General features: G+C 41.0%; 2 protein-coding genes across 4 annotated transcripts in view; one reads left to right on the top strand and one right to left on the bottom strand.

The window, feature by feature from the left end:
- TXNRD1 (thioredoxin reductase 1) overlaps positions 1-19958 on the top strand; it is a 74036-nt gene that overhangs the window by 16550 nt on the left and 37528 nt on the right. For all 3 annotated transcript variants that reach the window (XM_082849884.1, XM_082849883.1, XM_082849885.1), the window contains exons 2-4: positions 4906-5028; positions 6494-6566; positions 8139-8258. In XM_082849884.1, coding sequence (XP_082706010.1) covers positions 4942-5028; positions 6494-6566; positions 8139-8258 — 280 coding nt within the window. In that variant the 5' untranslated portion in view covers positions 4906-4941. The remainder of the gene's footprint in view (positions 1-4905; positions 5029-6493; positions 6567-8138; positions 8259-19958) is intronic.
- Positions 13429-16692, bottom strand: LOC309968585 (kelch-like protein 15). Its single transcript, XM_082849882.1, is given in 2 exon segments — positions 13429-15800; positions 15803-16692. Coding segments are annotated over 2 exon segments (1776 nt in total). The 5' UTR covers positions 16470-16692; the 3' UTR covers positions 13429-14691.

The raw sequence follows: 19958 nt of genomic DNA on the forward strand, positions 1-19958 counted from the left end.
GAGACCACAGTAATTCTGTCAGTGATGACTGCTCTGGAGAAAAACTGCTTGGAGAGTGGCTGAGAGGCTGGGTCAGGGTGGCCCCTGGGAGGAGGCATTGAAATGGCGTCTGTTTGTTGTGAGACATTTGCCAGAATACTCGATACAGAGTGAATGTTAAATATTACTGTGGCTCTAAACATTTTAGGCACATGATAGCTGGCAGGTCTAGATGGTTAACCAGAACCTCCCTGGTCCTCCTAGGAGGAAGGTAGTGTAGCAAGCATCTCTACTTCACTGACTGGGCACAAAGACAGTTCTCTGATTTGTACTCACCTCAGTATTACCGTTTGATAGTTTTCACCCAGCACCACCTGTCAGCATTGATTGACATTTTCCCTAGGCCAGGAGTTGGCAATGTTTTTTCTGCAAAAAGCCAGGTAGTAAATATTTTAAGCTTTGTGAGCCATATGGCCTCTGTTGAAACTAGTCAACTGTGCTCTTGTTGCAAAAACAGAAGCTCTAGACAATATTGAAACAAATGGGCGTGGCTGTTTTCCAATAAAATTTTATTTATTGATACTGAAATTCAGGTTTCTTATAATTTTCATGCATCATTAAGTATTGCTCTTGATTTTTTTTTCCTTTATCATTCAAAAATGTTAAGAAGAACCATTGTTAGCTCAGGGGCTGTGAAAAAAAAAAACTACAGGCCTGCTGGGTTTGCCCCTCAGGCTGTAGTTTGCCAGTTCCTGTTATAGGCCTGGGGCCCAGGCTCTTCAGAAAGTCTGTAGTATTTAAACCATCATTTAGTTTTATTTCTTTCGTGGCCCATAATCCTCCAAAGCAGAGGCTTGAGGTATATCGCCTAGTGGGTGCCAACATGCTGGCAACAGCAGTCAGATTTCAAAGGAAACAAGCAGTCAGCAGTTCGTATCGTTTATATAGTCACTGCAGACAAGGAACCCAGGCAGGAGAATTTAAGCAGTTTGCCCAGGATCACATAAGTGACAAAGTCAGGTTCAGATTTGGACTAAATCCAAGCTCCTAACCTATTATGTTACACCCCTGGTACTTTTTCAGTGTTTTCCCACAGTTTTATTTTCAGGGATGAGGAAGCTGAACTGAAGCCCAGCCTCTCAGTATACATAACAGAGTAGGAATTAGCACCCAGGTGTTTTATTCTAAGAATATTTTTGAACATCACATGCATGTGGAGTTGGCACTGGTGATGCAGGAATGAGACAAGATGCTTGTCCTTGTAGAGTTGATGGGATTGTGTGAAGATGCCAGCAGGGGCATCAGAGGAGGATCCAGCCTGCTGGGCACAGTCAAGTAAAGGCTTCCAGCTAAATCTTGAAGGACAGGAAGGCGCGGAACAGTCTTCACTAAGTTCTCTGAGAACCTGTGTTAATATAGTTGCAAGAAACAGGAGAATGTTGTTTTGGGAACCTTAGGGAAACAATGGAAGAAACGGGCCTTACGTTGGTGTCTTAGGATGTTGGTAAAAGAGCCTAAAGGAATGCTTTAGAAAGGGTGACATATTTATGTACATTGAATAAAAATAATAAAACATCATGCAGTTGATATACTGGATCAGAATTTGATGGGAAGAGGGCATTTCAGGTGAGAGGCGATGCAGGTTAAGTGCAGGGGACAACATCTGTAAAACATGCCAGAGCTTTTTGACTTAGCCCCTTGGGCAGGCAGGTTCCCTTTTGTAGGAAAGGGAGAATTAGTGACTGAAGGGATTTTTCCTACCAACCACGGTGCCAATATGCTTTATCTCAGGCTCAGCAGTTGGGGGTGGGGGTGGGGGGAATGTTGATTTTACAAAAGGAAAAAACGGACTCCCAAGGATTAGGTGATGAGCCCAAGTCACCTAGCCTTGAGAGTGATAGAGCAAGTATTTTCACCTAGGTCACTTCCACACCAGAGCTCATGTGTAATAGTTAAAAGAACAAAAACCTGTGCCCAAAGGATAGGAGTCATGTTTGGGGGAAAAATAGAGATGACTTACTCAGATTTTAAAGAAATCTGAATTGCTTTCAGCTTTGTGCCTTTCTGGGGGAGTCTGGAGCACAGTTTTTGCTAGGGGTGGGGTGGAGGAAAGGCATTGAGAGGCAGATGGAAGAATATACAATCTGTAAACCTCACAAACAGCTGCTGGGGGGAGGGGGGTGTATGTTTACACTGCTGTCCTTGGTTCTCAAACTGTGGTCTTCATTCTGCCCACCCCCTTCAGGAAGTCCTTGAGGTCAAAATTATCTTAATACCAAGGTGCTCTTTGCCTTTTTCACTCATTCTCTTGCAAGACTACCATGGAGTTTTCCAGAGGCTACATGGCAGGCAGAGTGGTGCAACAGACTGAACACAGAAAAGATAGTCATCACAGAGAATTACAGAGATATAAAATAATGCCACTCTTCTCACTAATTAAAAATGTTTTAATCAGTTGTTTATGTTTAACAATGATGTTTGATATTTAAAATTTAAAGATATTTTAATAAAGTATTTTAATATTTAAAATATTACATTTTTTTTCTTAGCTTCCAATATACTAAGCGCCACATTAACCAAAGCTCTAAATAATTTAAGGTTCTGAAGGGATCCTGAGACTAAGAGTTTGAGAACTCCTGTTCTTTATCAGCTTCTCTGGTCAGTAGTCACCAATATTTCTAGCAGTCGTAATTGGAGAACGCGGGGCATTTTTCTCTTGTGTCTCCTTACCCCATCTGTGTGCGCCTTCCTTACACTGTGGAGGAGAGAGCTGTCTTATATTGTCTATCTTACTTTTATCTCAGGTGGGCAACCACTTCCTTGCAGTTGAATGACAGCAACTTCAGTTTTAAGTTGGATTAAAATTTTAAAACATCATGTTTAGTTCTGGGGTCAGCTGAATGCCTCAGTTGCCTGTCTTGCTGATTTTACTTTACAGAACTAAAAATGTTCAGGCTCACTGAGAGCTTTCTTGGTAAAATCTGTGTGCCCGGTTGATATAATTTGATTTAAACTTGAACCATAAGAACCCAGGTCTGATACAAATTTCAGTACAGAACAGATTTTTATAAACATTGGTAGAGGGAGTATGTAGCTTTCCAGCATGACAGTGCATTTTCCTTCTTTTGTTTCAGTAGATGTGTTGGGGGAGGCGGTTATAAGAACGGGTGGTTTTTATTTAGGCAGCCAGTGATTGTGTTTTGGCACCATCTGTGTTAAGTACATGCAGATAAAGTGAGGCTGAGATTAAAAACGGTTATTTTTCCAGAATAACATCTAGCTGCATCTATTTGCTAATTCTTTTCAAGCTGCAGGTCAGCCCTTCCGCTCTGAGATCAGCTAGAGAGAGGAACGCTTGTGACCTGAGGCTTATATTGCTCCGTTGATCTGAGGGGCTGTCATTACCAAATTGTTCTCCCCACAGTGCCTTGCACTGGAGGAGCCTCGGCCATAATGCCAGCCAGCCTCTCATGTTAGACCTTTTGTACAGACGGTCAGGGTGATGCAGGCTTGCCCCTGCTGTTGCTGGTTTCCAGGTGCTCTCCCTTCAATCCCCGAGCCATGGTGTGTACCTGCCACGCTGACCGGGGGCAGCCACGGTGCCGCGCCTCCTCTACCTTTCCATACTGCACCCCCTTCTACGTCCCAAGCATCCAATTCTACTGATCCTAAGCTCTGCCTTTTGTCCCCCACATCTGATGGTAGGCAGGAGAAAAATGTGCAGTCTGGGCTGGTAAATTTGGGGGCTTTTTTGATTACCAGTGTTAAAACTTGACTTTAAAAAAAAAAGAAAAACATTTTTGTGTGCTTGTTAACAACTTTTCCAATCATTCTCTCATGTTAGCAGATTTTTTTTTTTTTTTTTTTTTTTTTTTTGCCGTACGCGGGCCTCTCACTGTTGTGGCCTTTCCCGTTACGGAGCACAGGCTCCGGACACGCAGGTTCAGCGGCCATGGCTCACGGGCCCAGCCGCTCCGCGGCACGTGGGATCTTCCCAGACCTGGGCATGAATCCGCGTCCCCTGCTTCGGCAGGCGGACTCTCAACCACTGCGCCACCAGGGAAGCCCCAGATTTTTAAAATAAGAAATAATTTTAAATATTCACCGAAACAGTGTTCCATGCTAATATGAAATGTAACTAATGTGTTTTAAAACTAGTGGAATCAAAGGATGTTTTAAAATTAAAAGTCTAACGTTTATATTATAAATGCCAAGTACATGGAAACTACTAAATATAGGAGGCTTCATACATAAGCAGATTAAAGAAATGAGCTTTAAGGGTCACTTGTTTATTTATTTAACCTTTTTTCCCCATTTATTGAAAATGTCTTATGAAAGCAGGGACTTTTAACATTTTGTTCAGGTCAGTGTCAATTAGTGATTTTGTTCTGAATTTCTAGATTTTATGCTTTACCTAAACAATGTAGAAAAAGTTTTAAATATTTGGCTAACCTGTTTCAGTTGCTATTTACCAGGTCCCTATCTTAATCTGTGACCTTAGCCTACTCATTCTACCTTTGACTAGAAAGTGGAAATGATTGCCAAATTGTATTGGGTCTATTAAAAACGTATAGTACCGATGTTTTTAAAACCTAATTTAAAGCCTAGTTTAAAAATTCTAGGAAAAAAGAGCCGATCAAACTTAATTTAGGTCTAAGTTGCTTTGTTGGACCATCAGGGCCTTAGTTTTGTGTACTATGAGGACACTTCAGAGTAGCTATCTGTGATGTGGAGATGCATTAGGACAGTCCTAACAGAAAGCAGGTTACTGATGACCACTTGAAGGAAGGTTGAACATTTCCATTGCATGCTATGATGTAAATCAATATTTTTCCTTTGCTTTTCTTTGAGGAAAGGTTTTTCACAAAACTTTTCAGACATTGCTGCTTTTAAGTTATTTTTACTTCCATTGTTTTTCTTCTTTAGGCTTATCAGGAGGGCAGACTTCAAAATCTACTGAAAATGAACGGCCCCGAGGAGCTCCCCGAGTCCTATGACTATGACCTCATCATCGTTGGAGGGGGCTCAGGAGGACTGGCGGCCGCTAAGGCAAGGCTTCTTGTGTGTTCTGGGATATGGGTAGAATAGTCACATCCCCGACAACATTCTCCAGGTCCCCTGTGGAATTTGAGCTACTCTTGTGATGTTTATACGTTAACTTGGGCAGGGAACGTTAAGGACATTTTTCCAGGTTCAGCTGTATATTCTTTGTATAAAAATACCGGGGCCAGTATTCTGGGACACATTTTCATTCATTTTAAGTTTGGTTGATTTTTCTTTTATTTTTTTAAAGATAATAAGGGGTTTGTATGCAAATGGCTTGAAAAGAAATAAATATATTTTTATTCTTTATAAATATGATAATTATTAGTTGTTTTCACTTTGATGATTTCCCTAATCACAGAACCTCCTCCCCAATAGAAAGATGGAGAGCAGTTGGATTTCTTAAGCTTAATTACTAAAAGTTTTTGCCTCCCCTGTGTACGAAATGAGGTAAGAGAGTATCCACTAACTCTGTGGCCTGGAGGTGATGGAGTACAGGACGTATAAATACAGGAGATTAGCAGTACGGCTCCTGGCCCTGAATTGAGATACATTTTCCATGTGTGAGGGCCCCTTGTGCCTGTCGTTGTTCCCTATCACCTTGTTTGAAAAGATGAGGTAGTTGTCCTCCTCTAAGGTGTAGCTTGTGGTGAATCAGTAAAGGTAGATTCAAATGAAGCTGTTCAAATTGGGAGCAGGCCAGTGTCTGGCATCAAGCATTGCTTTGCTGTAAATGATTCAGGAGTAATCTCAGATTTTTTTTATTCTAGCAGTGGTGGCTTTGAAGGACACATAGACTCAGTCCTTTCAAATAAGCTTTGGAGGTCTAGTTGCAAATACACAAAGCTTATTCTCTGAGAAAGATAAAGGATACTCTGCAAAATGAACTTGTGATGGTCGTCACTCCCCTAAAATAGATTCGGAAACCTTAGAGAGATCATCAACTTCTCCACTGGCTCTTCGCGTGAACATTTTAGGAAATCTGACAATTTCAGAAGAAAAACTTTTCCAGTATTCTGTTCAGAAACTGAAGTAGATAAAACTTCGAAGTACTTATAAAAATATTGTCTTACTGGATACAGGTTGAATCAAGGATTGTAGACTATCAGTATATCTGTTTTACTGCCTGTTTACCACTTGCTTAGAAATGGCCACATATTTTTCAGATTATTGCTTACTTTATTATCGTTTGGCTGGAATTACATAAGAGGATTCTAGGGATTCCAGCTGACTCTGACAGTTCTGCAACTGTAATCTGCATATTCTTTAAAGCTACCCTTATTGACTAAGTATTGCTTAACTTTTACCTTGGAGTTGCACTAATCGTTTTGGTATATGAAATTCTCAGGTATTAATGATTGGTTATGCTTTAGGCATTATAGCTTAGTAAAAATAACATGGGTTTTCAACAGCCCATTTCCAGTCCATCATGTTAACCATTCCAACTCATTTTAATAATTTTATTTTCCAGGAGGCAGCCAAATATGGCAAGAAGGTGATGGTCCTGGATTTTGTCACTCCAACCCCTCTTGGAACTAGATGGGGTAGGCTTTTAAAATACCTTAGAAGTGACTTTGTAGGAGCAGGTTTTTCCCTGGCACTGGTTTAAATGGCCCCTAAAGTCCAATTTTAAAATTAAAAATTAAATAAGGAAAAAGAAAAAAAACCCAAACATGTACTTCTTTCACTTGTGCTAAGTTAAAATGGACTCCAGTTAAATGTTGAAATAGGTAAGTCTTATCAAGATGACTCAGCTGCTTCAAATTAGAAGGAGGCAAGAAGCAGCAGGAAGTCTGGATAAGACAGCGTCACAATTTCTAATTCGTTCATCAAATATTTGTGAAGGTGTCACTTCTGTGTCGGGCACTGTTCTGGTGCTGGGTGGAGTCCCTCTGGCCTGTGGAGCTCACATTCCATCATGACACTCGACTAAGCATTCTCCTGAGAGGGCTTCGATTTCCTTCGCTGTGGAGTCCACTGCCATCTTGCAGTCTTACTCATGCCATTTTGGCTACCTCCCCACCTGCCTAATGGAGACAAGTTATCACCATGTTCTTTAAACTCAGGGACACTAAATCTTTACTTTTTTTGGGTGGGGGGGTGGTGTCATGAATCCTTTGGTGAGAATCAGCGAAGGCTATAGACCGTCTCCGTAAAGAGATGCTCGTATACACCAAACTTTCTGTGTGCTCCCAGGCCCACTGCAGTCCAGCCACGCCCAGCTCAACAACCCCTTTATCAGTTCTACTCATAGGGCTGGTGGCAAGTGTAAGGTTGTACGCAAAGTAAGGCTTCAGTTTCTGGCATTTTTATCAGCAGTCAATTAACTTTGAATCTTTGAAGTATGTGGAAGTTGTGGAAATCTGCTCATTTTCATTTTAGGGTAATGTTGCTGTGTTTGGTCTATAAGGCTCTCTGAACTTAGAAATGTCACGAGACTTAGGAATAAACTCATATAAAAAGTATTGGCTACATTAAGCAAATAAATTATGATGTTTAATACAATAGCACTGGTGCTTGGGGCAGGCCACCCCAAAATACACACAGTGGCATATTGATTATTTTGAATTAAAGTTACTTAAGAAATGGCCAGTGCAAGAGGGACACTCTGGCTCTCCTTTTTGTCTCTGAAAGCAGGAAATAAGTCATGTGAAAGGTGCACTTCCTGCATCTGGAGGTAGAGAGGCAGCCTTATCACAAAAGATACGGAATTTGGGGCTGAAGAGCCTATTGTACACAAACCTGTCACCTCTTTAATTCGTCCCAAGCCTAAACTCTGTTTAGATGCTTAAATAATTGGGCACCCAAAACCTAAGTTTCTCTGTCCTGTCAATTTCTCACAAATGTATTGTTTCTTTGTTTAAAAAGTATAAAAACTGCCTGCTTTGGCTACTTCTTAGGTCCCATTTCTATGAAACCTTCATGTGCACAAATTAAAATTTCTTTCTTTTTCTCCTGGGGATCTGTTATGTCAAATTTATTATTAGTCCAACCACAAGAACTCAAGAGGGATAGAAGGGAAATCTCCTCCTCTGTGATGTTAGTACTAATCGTTGCCTTTTTTCTTTGGAGGATTGTAATACGGGCTATAAACGGATTTCTCAATGTTGTTGCAGGTCTCGGAGGAACATGTGTGAATGTGGGTTGCATACCTAAGAAACTGATGCACCAAGCAGCTTTGTTAGGACAAGCCCTCCGAGACTCTCGAAACTACGGGTGGAACGTCGAGGAGATAGGTATGTGGGGGAAGCTGCTCTTCCGTTTGTGCTTCTCAGGGGTTCAAGCTGGGATCTTGCAATGCGCCATCCATCTACAAGTAACCCGGAAGTCGTCTCTGTTGTTTGTTTTTTTGTTTTTGTTTTTGCGGTACGCGGGCCTCTCACTGTTGTGGCCTCTCCCGTTGCGGAGCACAGGCTCCGGACGCGCAGGCTCAGCGGCCATGGCTCACGGGCTCAGCTGCTCCACGGCATGTGGGATCTTCCCGGACCAGGGCACGAACCCATGTCCCTTGCATCGGCAGGCGGACTCTCAACCACTGTGCCACCAGGGAAGCCCTGTTGTTTGTTTTTTTAATGGATAAAATCACTGGGGTTATCCTGTGTCGTGTTAGCTCTGTAGGTATTATTATGTATGGTAAGAACAGATATTGCACTTGGAGTACCTTTTTATAATAGAAAACCAGAATTCTTTCAAATAAATTCTCATAATTGTATAGAGTTTCCTAAGGAAGTGCAAACTACATTTGCTTTCCTTTGAAGCTATTACATTTTTCTCTCACCAGAAAAGTCTGTTCCGTGAGCTGATATTTGGGGGGATTGTTTGTTGAGAAGGGGAGGTTTTGTTGGATTAAAAATATTTAGACTACCATAGAAACCCTAGAAAAGTTGAACAGGAATCCGTTGACTTTAGAAGGTATAGATGACATTATCTGTAGAAGAATAAAATGAGGTCTGGCACAGCTTCCTGGCTAATTAATTACGTAGGTCACTATGTCCTTGAAGAGTGAGACTCCAACCCTTATCTGATTTTAGTTCTGAGGGACATTGGAGGGAAAATCTTCTAGCCAGCAGCTAGGGTAAATTGTTTCGTGGCTTTTCCTGAGTTTTAATTAAGAGTTACTAGATACCCATGTGTAAAAGGTATAAACACATGCTTTGAAAATTTTTGCTCTTCCTCTAACCTAGTCATGCTTCCTTTCTTGATGCTTTTAACTTGAAGTTTTCTTATGCTGGGGTCATATCTCTTTCCTCAGACCCTTAGAAGGCTGCTTTCTGTCAGTGACCTTTGGAGGCCTGAGACTGGTACTGAGAGTTTTGTTATTTGGTTCTAAGGTGCCATGCTCCACGTCCTTTTCCCTTGCCCAACAGAAAGGCAGTTGAGCAGACTCTTGACCTATGGAACGTGAATTTAACACTTCATCTGCTGATGGTCCACCTCTGTTTTTCACCTCTACCCTCCCCGCCACCTCCCAAGTTATTTACTCCCGTGTCTGAATACCCAACTGAGTCTGCTGTTAATCCACTCTTTGCCTTCCTGGGAGCCTACTATCAATGTACTACCCAGTTAACAACAGAGTCTCTCTTCAGTTAATGTATTAGACTTTTTAGAAATCCTACTAGTGAAGTTATATAATATTACTATCGAGTGCTTGTTCTTTGTACTTGAGTCTGTGCTGGGGAAATACACAAATATTTATAAAGATAAATAACACAAATCTGTAGGTACACAGGTTTTGTTATCATTGATGTACCAACTAAGTACCCTGGGAGCCCAGAGGTGGGATCGGTAAATGATTTAAGAGGTGACTGGAGATGACTTTTTAGATGTTGTGTCCTTGACAGCCAGCAGAGGAGGGGAAGGTCAGTTCATTTAGACAGTGAAGGAACGAGGTACATATTTGAAGAATAGTAAATACCCTGGCATCTCTAGAGCAGGGAGCATGTGGGGAACATAAAGGAGGACATTTGCTGTGGGCTGAACACCCTGGGTGGTTTGGGACAAGGGTAGGAGGAGGAATGTGGACCAGCTTAGGGAGCTGCACAGTTGCGCTGAAGGCAAGTTGGAACAGATGTTTTGTGATTGTTGGGATAGTAGCGGGAAGAAAATGGGGAGAGGAGATAAAGACCATAGCTGTAGCAGAAAGGAAGCTACCATCTTTCCCCACTACCCACCTCAGCCTCCTGCCAGCCTTATGGATTCATCGAGGTCCTGCAGGACAGGAGTCGTGATTAAAGTCAGATCATCTCATTTTCCTCTTTATTCTCCATTCCATCTTTTTTTTTTTAAGATTAAAAATATTTTATTTAAACTTTTCTTCATAAACACTTTTAACATTTTTTTTCAATTTAAAAACAGAATGGATAGCATAAACATGTTTTGAATAGATTATATTCACGGCTTGGGAAAAATTACCTGACAAAAATGTAAAGACTTCCAAAACAGGTATAAAAGGCAAACCTTAAATTATTCTAAGATTTTTAAATCGGCCCTAGGATTATTTGACTACTGGCCCAAAATGTACCTAAAGGTCAAAATATTTTTTCTATAGACAAAATATGCCCAAGGGGTATAGGGCATATACAAGTTAGATAGAAAATAACCTCTCTGATCACCTCACTGGAACATTCCTTCAGAAAGCAAACACCTAATCCTTACTGATATACTGATTAATAAGGTTTTTAATGTAGTTGTTCCCAAAGATGTAAAAAGAAAATCTAAGAACATTAAGGAGGAACAAACAAAGCTGACAGCATTCTCTCAATGTTACTCGTGTAATATTGAAGTTATACTGGTATACTGAAAGGAAACGACTTCCATGAGTTTACCTATTCCAGTCTATGTCTATTGAATATTTGACTTTATAAACTCTTGATAAACTAGTTTTTCAGAACTTTCATTTTTAAGATAAATCTCTTTTTAGAAGATATTTATCCCCAAACCAACTCTAATCTGATAGAACGTATGATCCCTAAAAATGTTCAGAGTACAAAAAAAAAAAAAAAAATGTATAATAGGCAAACGGGAAAAATGGCACGAGCAGTTTTACTGCCATATAGCCCTCATTTATATCTAATTTACACTATTATCTATGTTGTTTTACTTCAGTCTAAAATTTTAAATTACGTATTCTCAAAAGAGCGAGTCTTTTCTGAAAGATAGCTTATAAACTGAAATAACAATTTATATTATAAACTGAAATGTTATGACCTACAACCACATATACATATATAAAAATAGTCCCGCTGAACGTTTGACATGTGTAGATAATGCAGCTCAAATAATTTGTTATAAAATATTTTAAAGCTTAGTTTCATGTAATTAAGACAAAACCATTTTTACCACTTCTCCCCACACAAATGTGTGTCCTTTACTATGACTCGAGCAGGCTTCCCAGAATGAGGTGTCCAAAGGTGCTGCTTTAGAAAAGATAAGTGAAGGGCTCAGTCGATACTATAATTTGTGAAATAACACTCACACAGAGTAATGAGGACACAGAGAAAGCTGTCTCAAGAAAAGCTAATAATTCTATTAATTAAGCTTTACTTTTTAAAAACCAGTAGTATTTCTTCCAATACAAAACCTTCAACGTGAGAATCTTGAATTTTATGAAAAGGTTGTAGTGCAAGGATTTTCTTTAAGCAGATTAAAATAAAAACTTAGAAGGTCAAAGACATGGAAGAGAACAAGCGTTTCTAATTAAGATGCAATTAACAAAAATCAGCTATATTTGTAAAGTCTGGCATTTAATTTTTTTTTTTTTGCGGTACGCGGTCCTCTCACTGCTGTGGCCTCTCCCGTTGCGGAGCACAGGCTCCGGATGCGCAGGCCCAGCGGCCACGGCCCACGGGCCCAGCCGCTCCACGGCATGTGGGATCCTCCCAGACCGGGGCACGAACCCACGTCCCCTGCATCAGCAGGCGGACTCTCAACCACTGCGCCACCAGGGAAGCCCCAAGTCTGGCATTTAAAATGTAAAGTGAAAATTAACACACAAAGATCACAGCAATTACACTGTATAGTTTTAAATCTTACTGAATTTTAAAAAAACTATTTTGAGCACATATAATGTATATAAACAAAAATGGTTCCAAATGAAGCACACAAAAAATAAACTTGAAAAAAATTCTATGAAAAAATTTTCCATAGTTTAGTATAACAAAAATAAATCTCTTTCAGCAATTAAACCATAATTTAAAAAGGGAATGTAAGTTAATCATGGATTTAAAATAAGCTAAATTAGCACTACATATAAACAGAAGAGTTTTCTCATACATTCAGAACCCAAGCAATAACAACTATTCGTAAAGCTCAAAACTGATTACAGCTGACATCAGGTCAGACATGACTTACGTGTGAAGCTAAACCCAGAGTTAGTTCAAGTTAAAAGATTCACAAATTTTCCAAAATATGAACTTCGATCTTGGCCTTGTGTTTTTACAGTGAAGACCAAGAATATTCAATTGTTTGCCCAGATCTTACTTTAACTAGGACTACGAAGTCATATCTAAGCAATTAAAGAGAACCACCACTGGAGTGTAAAAGCCTGATGGGGTTCCCTGTCTCGGTCTTTTCCAGCAAAAGACAACAATGAGGAAAATAATGAAGACGTTACTGTTATTTTCTTTAAAGCAAGACGGCACACATATAAAACACTAAGCCAACTAATATATTAGAAAAAGAATTAAACGGCTAATCTAACTCCTAGTTTTCAAAAGTAAAATGACTAAAAATGATTTTTAAGATGTAGAAAAAGACTTTTACCCATATTACCATGGGAAACAGGATACTGAATTTCATATTTAGAAACTGAAAGTAAATGATAGGACCACTTAATAAAAATTTAAGTCTCATATACAAAAGAATGTTAAGTTGATTTCTAAAGCCAATCCCAATGTTCCGCTTTTTAAAAAACTACTTATGTACCTGACTGTTTCTAGCCTCCAGTTGTAGAGTTTTAAAATCAGGTTTTTTTCATAGTTGTCTATTTTAATTGCAAAAATGAAACAAGTCTTCACATTTCCATGATTTCACTCTTCCATTTTATATTTAGTGGCGGCAGCAGCAAAAAAAAAAAAAGTGAAACTAGAAAATTTACACAACAGCCATATAGAAGGCATTGCAATATTGCACCAATATCCCAAGGTCTGGCAGGTTTTGCCAGTGTAGATCTAGTCTGTATCATATATAGAGTCTACTCAGAAGAAAATGGCATCAGTTTGAATGATCCACTCCCTGGTTATTCTTGCTTAATTTTGACAACTATATGCTTTTTCTCCGAGTTTAAAGAGTTGAAAGGTGCGGCTAATCCTAAAACACTTATTATAAATGCTTTTAAACAGTTATTCTTGATCCATTCTGAACTGTGAGGTTACTATCTTTCATGCTAGTAGCTTTCAGTAAATAAAACAAAAGCTGAGGGCTTACATCCCCAGTGCCACTAAATATTTTGTACTAAATAAACAAGTAGATATGACCAGTTAAGATTATAATTCTATTCCTTACCTCTAAGTCAAAACTGAGCTCCAATTTTCCACAAGTTGCTACTTTCCATTCAATAACAGATGCAGCAGCCTTATTGAATGTAAAGAATGGGAGTTGCACTTACTTTTAAGGGGCCTTTATTTAGGACTCTGGTATTACCTAAATTCTCTTTAAAAGTGCTTGCACGCTGCAGGGCCAGGGCTTGTCATATACCACTCCGATGCTCACTAAAAACAGGGTAACATTAAACAGACTGCAAAGAAAATCATTTTCAAAAAGAAGACATACATCGATAAGCAACACTAACGTTTACTTTTGAAAATAAAACATAAAATGTTAGTTTTCATAAAACCATACATGTTTCAGGAATATAAGGAGTTTGAATATTACTGAATCAATATGGACTGAAGATAGGCTACTCTGATACCAAACGAGGACTCCAGTTATTTTAACTTTCTAAAAATGTTAATACATGAAAAGACGTTACATCTAGAATACAATAAGTATGGCAAACCGTGTGTGCAGGTGCACTAGCTTAAAAATATAGAATCCTAACCACACATAAAAGGGGCTGTGCCTTATATATTCATAAGATGTAAGCAAGTGTGGCTATGCTTTCACTAACACAATGCAGATAAGAGAAGGCAGCTTAGAAATAGTGTTCTGAATATAAAAAAGTTAAATTTGTAGAAAATTTATATTTTTGCATTTTCAGCAAAAAGCCATGCAAAAAGGTCAAGAGTTTTAAACTTAAAAAATAAAATCAAAAAGTCTAACAGACTGCAATACACCGAAATAAATGTTCAAAAAGATTTCAGATAGAGATAGGAACTGAAATTACATCCAGTGACACTTATCAGGTCTTCTCTTAGAAGATGCATGACTCCTGCACTGACATTTGAAAGAAATGTTTAAAGCATAACATCAACTTCCCAGATAAGTGAATCGTTCTATTAAACTGCTTCTGGAAGTAGTTTCAAGAGCTAGTGCTTAGAACTGACTTATTGCATGAGTTTGAGGCCACTAAAAAGAAAAAAAAGGATGCGAGAACAGAATGAAAACATTTTCATGTATTAGACCAATGGCTTTGATAGTAAAACTAGTGGGGTTCTTCTTTATGTTTTTTAATTAACTACTTTGTCTCAAACAAATTTTTTGTTTGGCTTTATTGAAGGGAGAAAGATGCCATTAGTTGCAACGTCTGACCTCGTCCAGTATATATTCTGGAAAATGTAGGTTGCATACTTGTAAACCATCCAGCTTGCAGGGCATCCGCGGGTACTCATCTTCCTTCCATTTGTTTTCATCCGGATCAAAAGTGAGAATAGAATCGCTGTAATGACCATTGTAGCAAAGGCCTCCAAGAACCATTATCTGTTTGTCCAGCACAGTCACACCATGGCCACTTCTACCAATTGGCATGGACGCCAAGATGGTCCACTGATCAGTCTCTGGGTTGTACACTTCTGTGGAAGGGCATCCCTGAGACTCAAAAGAGGCCCTCAAGATCACACAGACACCACCGAAGACATAAAGCTTGCCGTTGTAAGAAATCATCTTGTGAAAACATCTAGTGTAATTCATTTTGCTCTTATTCTCCCAACAGTTGGTAACTACTTGAGTTCTCCTGGTCCGCTGTTCTATGGTCCCTTCTTTACTGGGGTCAAACACACACACTTGTTTGGAGGTGGAAGATGAGGTGATTCCACCAGTGATAAACAACTTGTTATTGAGCACTGTCCCCTCATGTCCATACTTGTTAACTGGATAAGGATCCACAAATTCCCATTTATCATTGGTGATATCATATCTCTCTGTTGAATAGAAAGTCTCATCTCTGGTTCTGCCTGCTACAGCATAAATAAACTTTGCAGTAACACCAACTGCAAATTCTGAACGTGGTACAGACATGTCTGCCATCCGGAGCCAAGAGTTTTGTCTCGGGTCATACCTGAACACTTTGGAAGAAGCATGGAATTTGCCGTCTGGGCCCAGTTCTTCCCCACCCAACAAGAACACGAAGTTATTCACGATAGCTAGGCAGTCCGGACGCAGAGGTACTTGTGGGCCCTCCAGTTCCCACCAGACTCTTGGTTTCTTTAAGAGAAGTATTTGACTGTTAACCATGCTATGTCCAATCATGCCTCGGAACACTGTAGTTTGGGGTTTGGCAGAGCAGATGTGGCTTGATTTCATGTCCAACAGAGGCTGCTGGTGAACCTTCTGAAAGTAATTCAAGGCTTGGTCAACTTCATAGCGCAGCTGTCGGGAGTATCTATGAAATTCTGATGTCTTAACCTGATGTTCTGAATGATGGTATCGGTATGTCTCCAGCGTCTTCTATCATGCCACAGCCAAGACTGCACAGCCTCGTACAGCTCTGTCTCTGGGAACCTGCTCAGATGATCATTATCCAAGTAAGACATGAGCTTCTCAAAGCTCAGATAAGACAGGAAGTCAGGCCTGGACATGAGTGGTACGAAGTTGTCTAGCAGAAAGGCGTCCAACTTCTCCCTGACTCCCTCGATGTTTACACCGAAATCATCTAAGAGTCTCATAATTTCTGCACAGTTTTCTAAGCAGATTTTTGCTAATAGAAAAGAGCAGCAGAACTTCACCACTTCTATAAGTTGAACATACATGGCAGCCTGAAGAATATCATGAACAGTACTCATACTCAATTCTATAGTTCCATAGTACATAAACTGAAGGACGTGGCTGAAACCGGTGGCAGTTAGACCTTTTAAATGAATTTTGTCCTGATCTCGCTCCCTCATATCTGCGGTAAACATAATTCTGAAGTAATCACTCTGGGTGGCCAAGAGTGCTTTATGGGCCTGGAACTGATGATCTTCAATAACCAGAGTGACATCAAGAAGCAATCCCTCCTCATACAGTGCTCTGAACCCAGCAGAGACCCTGGTGTCATGGATGGAGAAACAGAATCCTTCCACGTCCCCTGCCATGAATCACCTAACACAGCAAAGTATGCACAAGATGAAATTAATATCATAATTTTTATCAGCACTCCATTAATCCAAAAGCTATATACTTTCATTTTGGAAAGGTAGAACACAAAAGCGCTGTAAATGAACATGTGAAACTAAACCAACTTGTTCACAATCCATACCCTGGAAGCTCGGCGGTCCGTCCAGCCTGTAGTGGACGGCAGTCTGCATCAGGAAGAAGCGGGCCGGACGGTGGGCGGTCGGGCGCTGGGACGGCACTCAGCTGGCTTCTCAAACGTCTATAAGGGGCCGCTCCGGCGGGGGGCGAGTCTGCGCGCCTGCGGCCCCCACGAAACCAGTCCTGGGAAAGAAGACAGCGCTGAGACGCGATTCGAGACAGTCGGGATCTGCGCGAGGCGGAGCGGCATCGGGGCCGGGCCCGGCCTTGCCAACGCCAGGGGCCTCGCAGCACCCGGCGGGGGTCGGCGGTAGGGCCGACTCGGGGCCTTGGGCAGAGAGAGGGGCTGGGGGGTCGCGGGCAGCAGCAGAGGTGCAGGCACTGGCGACGTCGACGACGGCGTCTCTGGGCTTCTCTCTCCATTCCATCTTATTCCAGTACATATGTAAGCCTGCTGTCCCTGGAGGGAGATCCCGTTGTTCCATTTGGCAGACGAGGAGACTGAAGCTCTAGGGGGTGGGATAGTGCGCCCATGTCATAGCTGAGAAATTGGCAGCACTAAGGTTTAGACTGAAGCCTTACTGACCTCACAGCAGATGGAGTGTACACAAGTGGTGTTCTTTAAGCCCTCGTGGCTTCAGTGGCAATTCCTTTGTAGGACCAGAGTTTTAGGAGCTGTTGTAGCGGCAGGTACTTTCAGAGCTTTTGACATGGCTCTGTGTTTACCTCTCCTCACCATGGTCCCCCCAAAAGGGGCAAGTTCTGTATGTGGTCTGTAGGCCATACTCCTCTGGGTCTTTGGGAGGAAAACCTAAGAACCACTCATTTTATTTTCTAACCACTCTCATAAGATCTGTGATCCCTCTCAGCCCCATCATTCCACACATACTCTTTTTACCAGTATTCTCAGTGAGACGACTTTCCCCAGAGCACCTAGGGTTAAGATCCTTCCTTTGCCCCATTAAAGTGTAGGTTGTTAGCGTAGGTTGTTAGCGTAGGTTGGGCACTAGTGCTGACTCTGCTATGTACTACCTGTGTGGTGAGGATTAAATTCAACAGTGTGATTAAAATACCTGCCACTCAGTGAATGTTAGTTTCTGTCCCTTCCTCCTGGACTTGCTTCTTGTAACTCTTCCCTATTCAGAGCGTCAGTAGATTGGAGCAGACTCCGCCAAGCACTTTTCTTGGCTCTTTGTTTAATGGGTTGTAGGAAACATTTGTGGATCTTACAGGAAGTTGTATATTTGAACAGTTTATTTCCCTCTTAAAGAGAAGGACATGTAACAAGAATACTAATCTGAAAAAGTCTAGTATTTATTGGGAAAAATAAGGTTGTTCCAAGCAAACTTTGATTTGTGCTGTAATAATTTCCATATAGTGTCTTCTTCATAGTGAATGCCACTGGCCCTTAAATCTCAATCAGTAACAGTTCTGGAGAGCTATAACTCAGAGTCATGAAAATGTTATTCATTCATATAAGGTCTAGTACTCAAATTGGTATGTAGAAGTAGTGGATGTTAGCTTCAAAACTGTCAACTCTTATGAAAAATGAAGTAGGTGGAACAGAATACTTAGTTTGGTTAGAAATGTAGGAAAGTACATATAATGGGTCTTTAGAATCTTTAAGAGGTAAGTATAGGCATGTGCCAAATGAATTTTATTAACAGGGTCAACAGTATAATTCTAATAAATTCAGTAATCAGGTGGGTGGTAAAATATAACTTGAGGAATTGACGAACCTTCTTTCCAGCAAAAGAATCTATAGGCAGCTGTCACGCAACAATAATAACTCCTTTACTTATTCATGTTGAACTTATTTCTAAATTATATGATGAGGAACTAATAAGTGTACAAAGACGAGGCAGTAGAGAAGCCACTACCAGCACAGTCCAGATCTGCACATTAAAACCAGCAGAAGCTCCTGAATTCCGTGGGGTTTTAAAACTTGAACCAAATCAAAGTTATGTTATTTTTCTATCCCTACAGAAATTATTTATTCAACTAATTTAACAGTTTTAGTTAGCTCTTCGGTGTTTCTTCCCCTTTTCCAGATTTTAAGGTAGAAGCATATAACTTTGTATTTGTATACCTCCCGCCCTTGTACGCCTTTGTCAGCAGCAGCAATCCCAGAGTCTTTGACGCGAGCTGTTTGAAGAGCTGTGCCTACTGTTTAAATCCCCTCACTCTTCCTAAATGGAAGCCTGGTGGTTCACTTACTGTCATCTTCAGCTTTTCTCATTAAGCCTCAGGAGCAGGCTGTGGCCTGGCTGTGGGAACCAGAGCTGGGCGTCACGGGAGTGGCCTGCTGTGCCTGCCGGGGCCAACACCAAGGGAAAGGGAGCCCACCAACTGGGGGAGCAGTTGTTGCCTCCCTCCTTTTGTGCTAAAACGCTTGTGGTGAAGAATACAGTGGATTTAGACAAACATCGCTTCGTCATTAGATCTTCGAGGAAGAAGGAAACTTGGAGGTGTATTTTTCAAATGAGAAACCCCTAGAGGCTGTTGGTCCGTGTACCCAAGAGATGAAGCATGAAGGCTTATTTTGCATTTTTCAGAAAGAAACACATCTAATCTCATGTCCTGGACCAAAGAACAGCACTCCCGTTTTCTTGGAAGACTGTCCTCTCTGACACTGCAAATAGTTCTGAGCGTGGTGAAGGAGGAAGGGCCCTTTGGACCTGGACCAGGCAGCACAGCTGAATCTGCCTGGTGATGGGGTTGGGGCGGGGGGGTGACATATCCAGGACTCAGCCTGTGATCTGCTCTTTTCCTAAAAGCTCCAAGCTGAGACTGTGCCGAGAAAAGAATTATGTGAGCTCAGTCATGTAAACTGGATGAATCGGAACTTTCTGAAAGATTTATTGGCTTCATATTTTTTCAGATTTATCTGTTTGAGTTCTCTTGTGCTCAGGAATTAAGTGTGCCTTTAAAAAATTAAGCGTTTGTGAAGTTTTAGGATCCCAGAGAAAGCAAGGTCATTGGTTTGCAGTTGGGGGCTTGCAGAATTTCTGGATATACGTATTCTCCTACCACACACCTGAGGGTTCACATACATGTCTGTGCTGCCATGAGTTTATGTGTGGCCCTGGGCAGGTCACCCATCCTTCATTTCCCTGTGTATATAGTGGAAGGAATTTGTGCCCCTTCAGGGACTTTGAGGTGCAAGTGAGCAGGTGAGGCGAAGATGTAAGGATGCTAGTAGTTTGGTTAGTATTGTCGAACCCAGGGGTGTACAGTAGGAGGGGGGCGGATCCGGGGCATCCGAGAGTTGGCTTTAAGACCCAGTTGCTGAGGTGGGCGTAAGGGCACACCCAGGTGAAATACAGGTC

Source organism: Leucopleurus acutus (assembly GCF_964270905.1).
Source record: "Leucopleurus acutus genome assembly, chromosome: 11".
In the NCBI taxonomy this organism is placed as follows: Eukaryota; Metazoa; Chordata; class Mammalia; order Artiodactyla; family Delphinidae; genus Leucopleurus; species Leucopleurus acutus.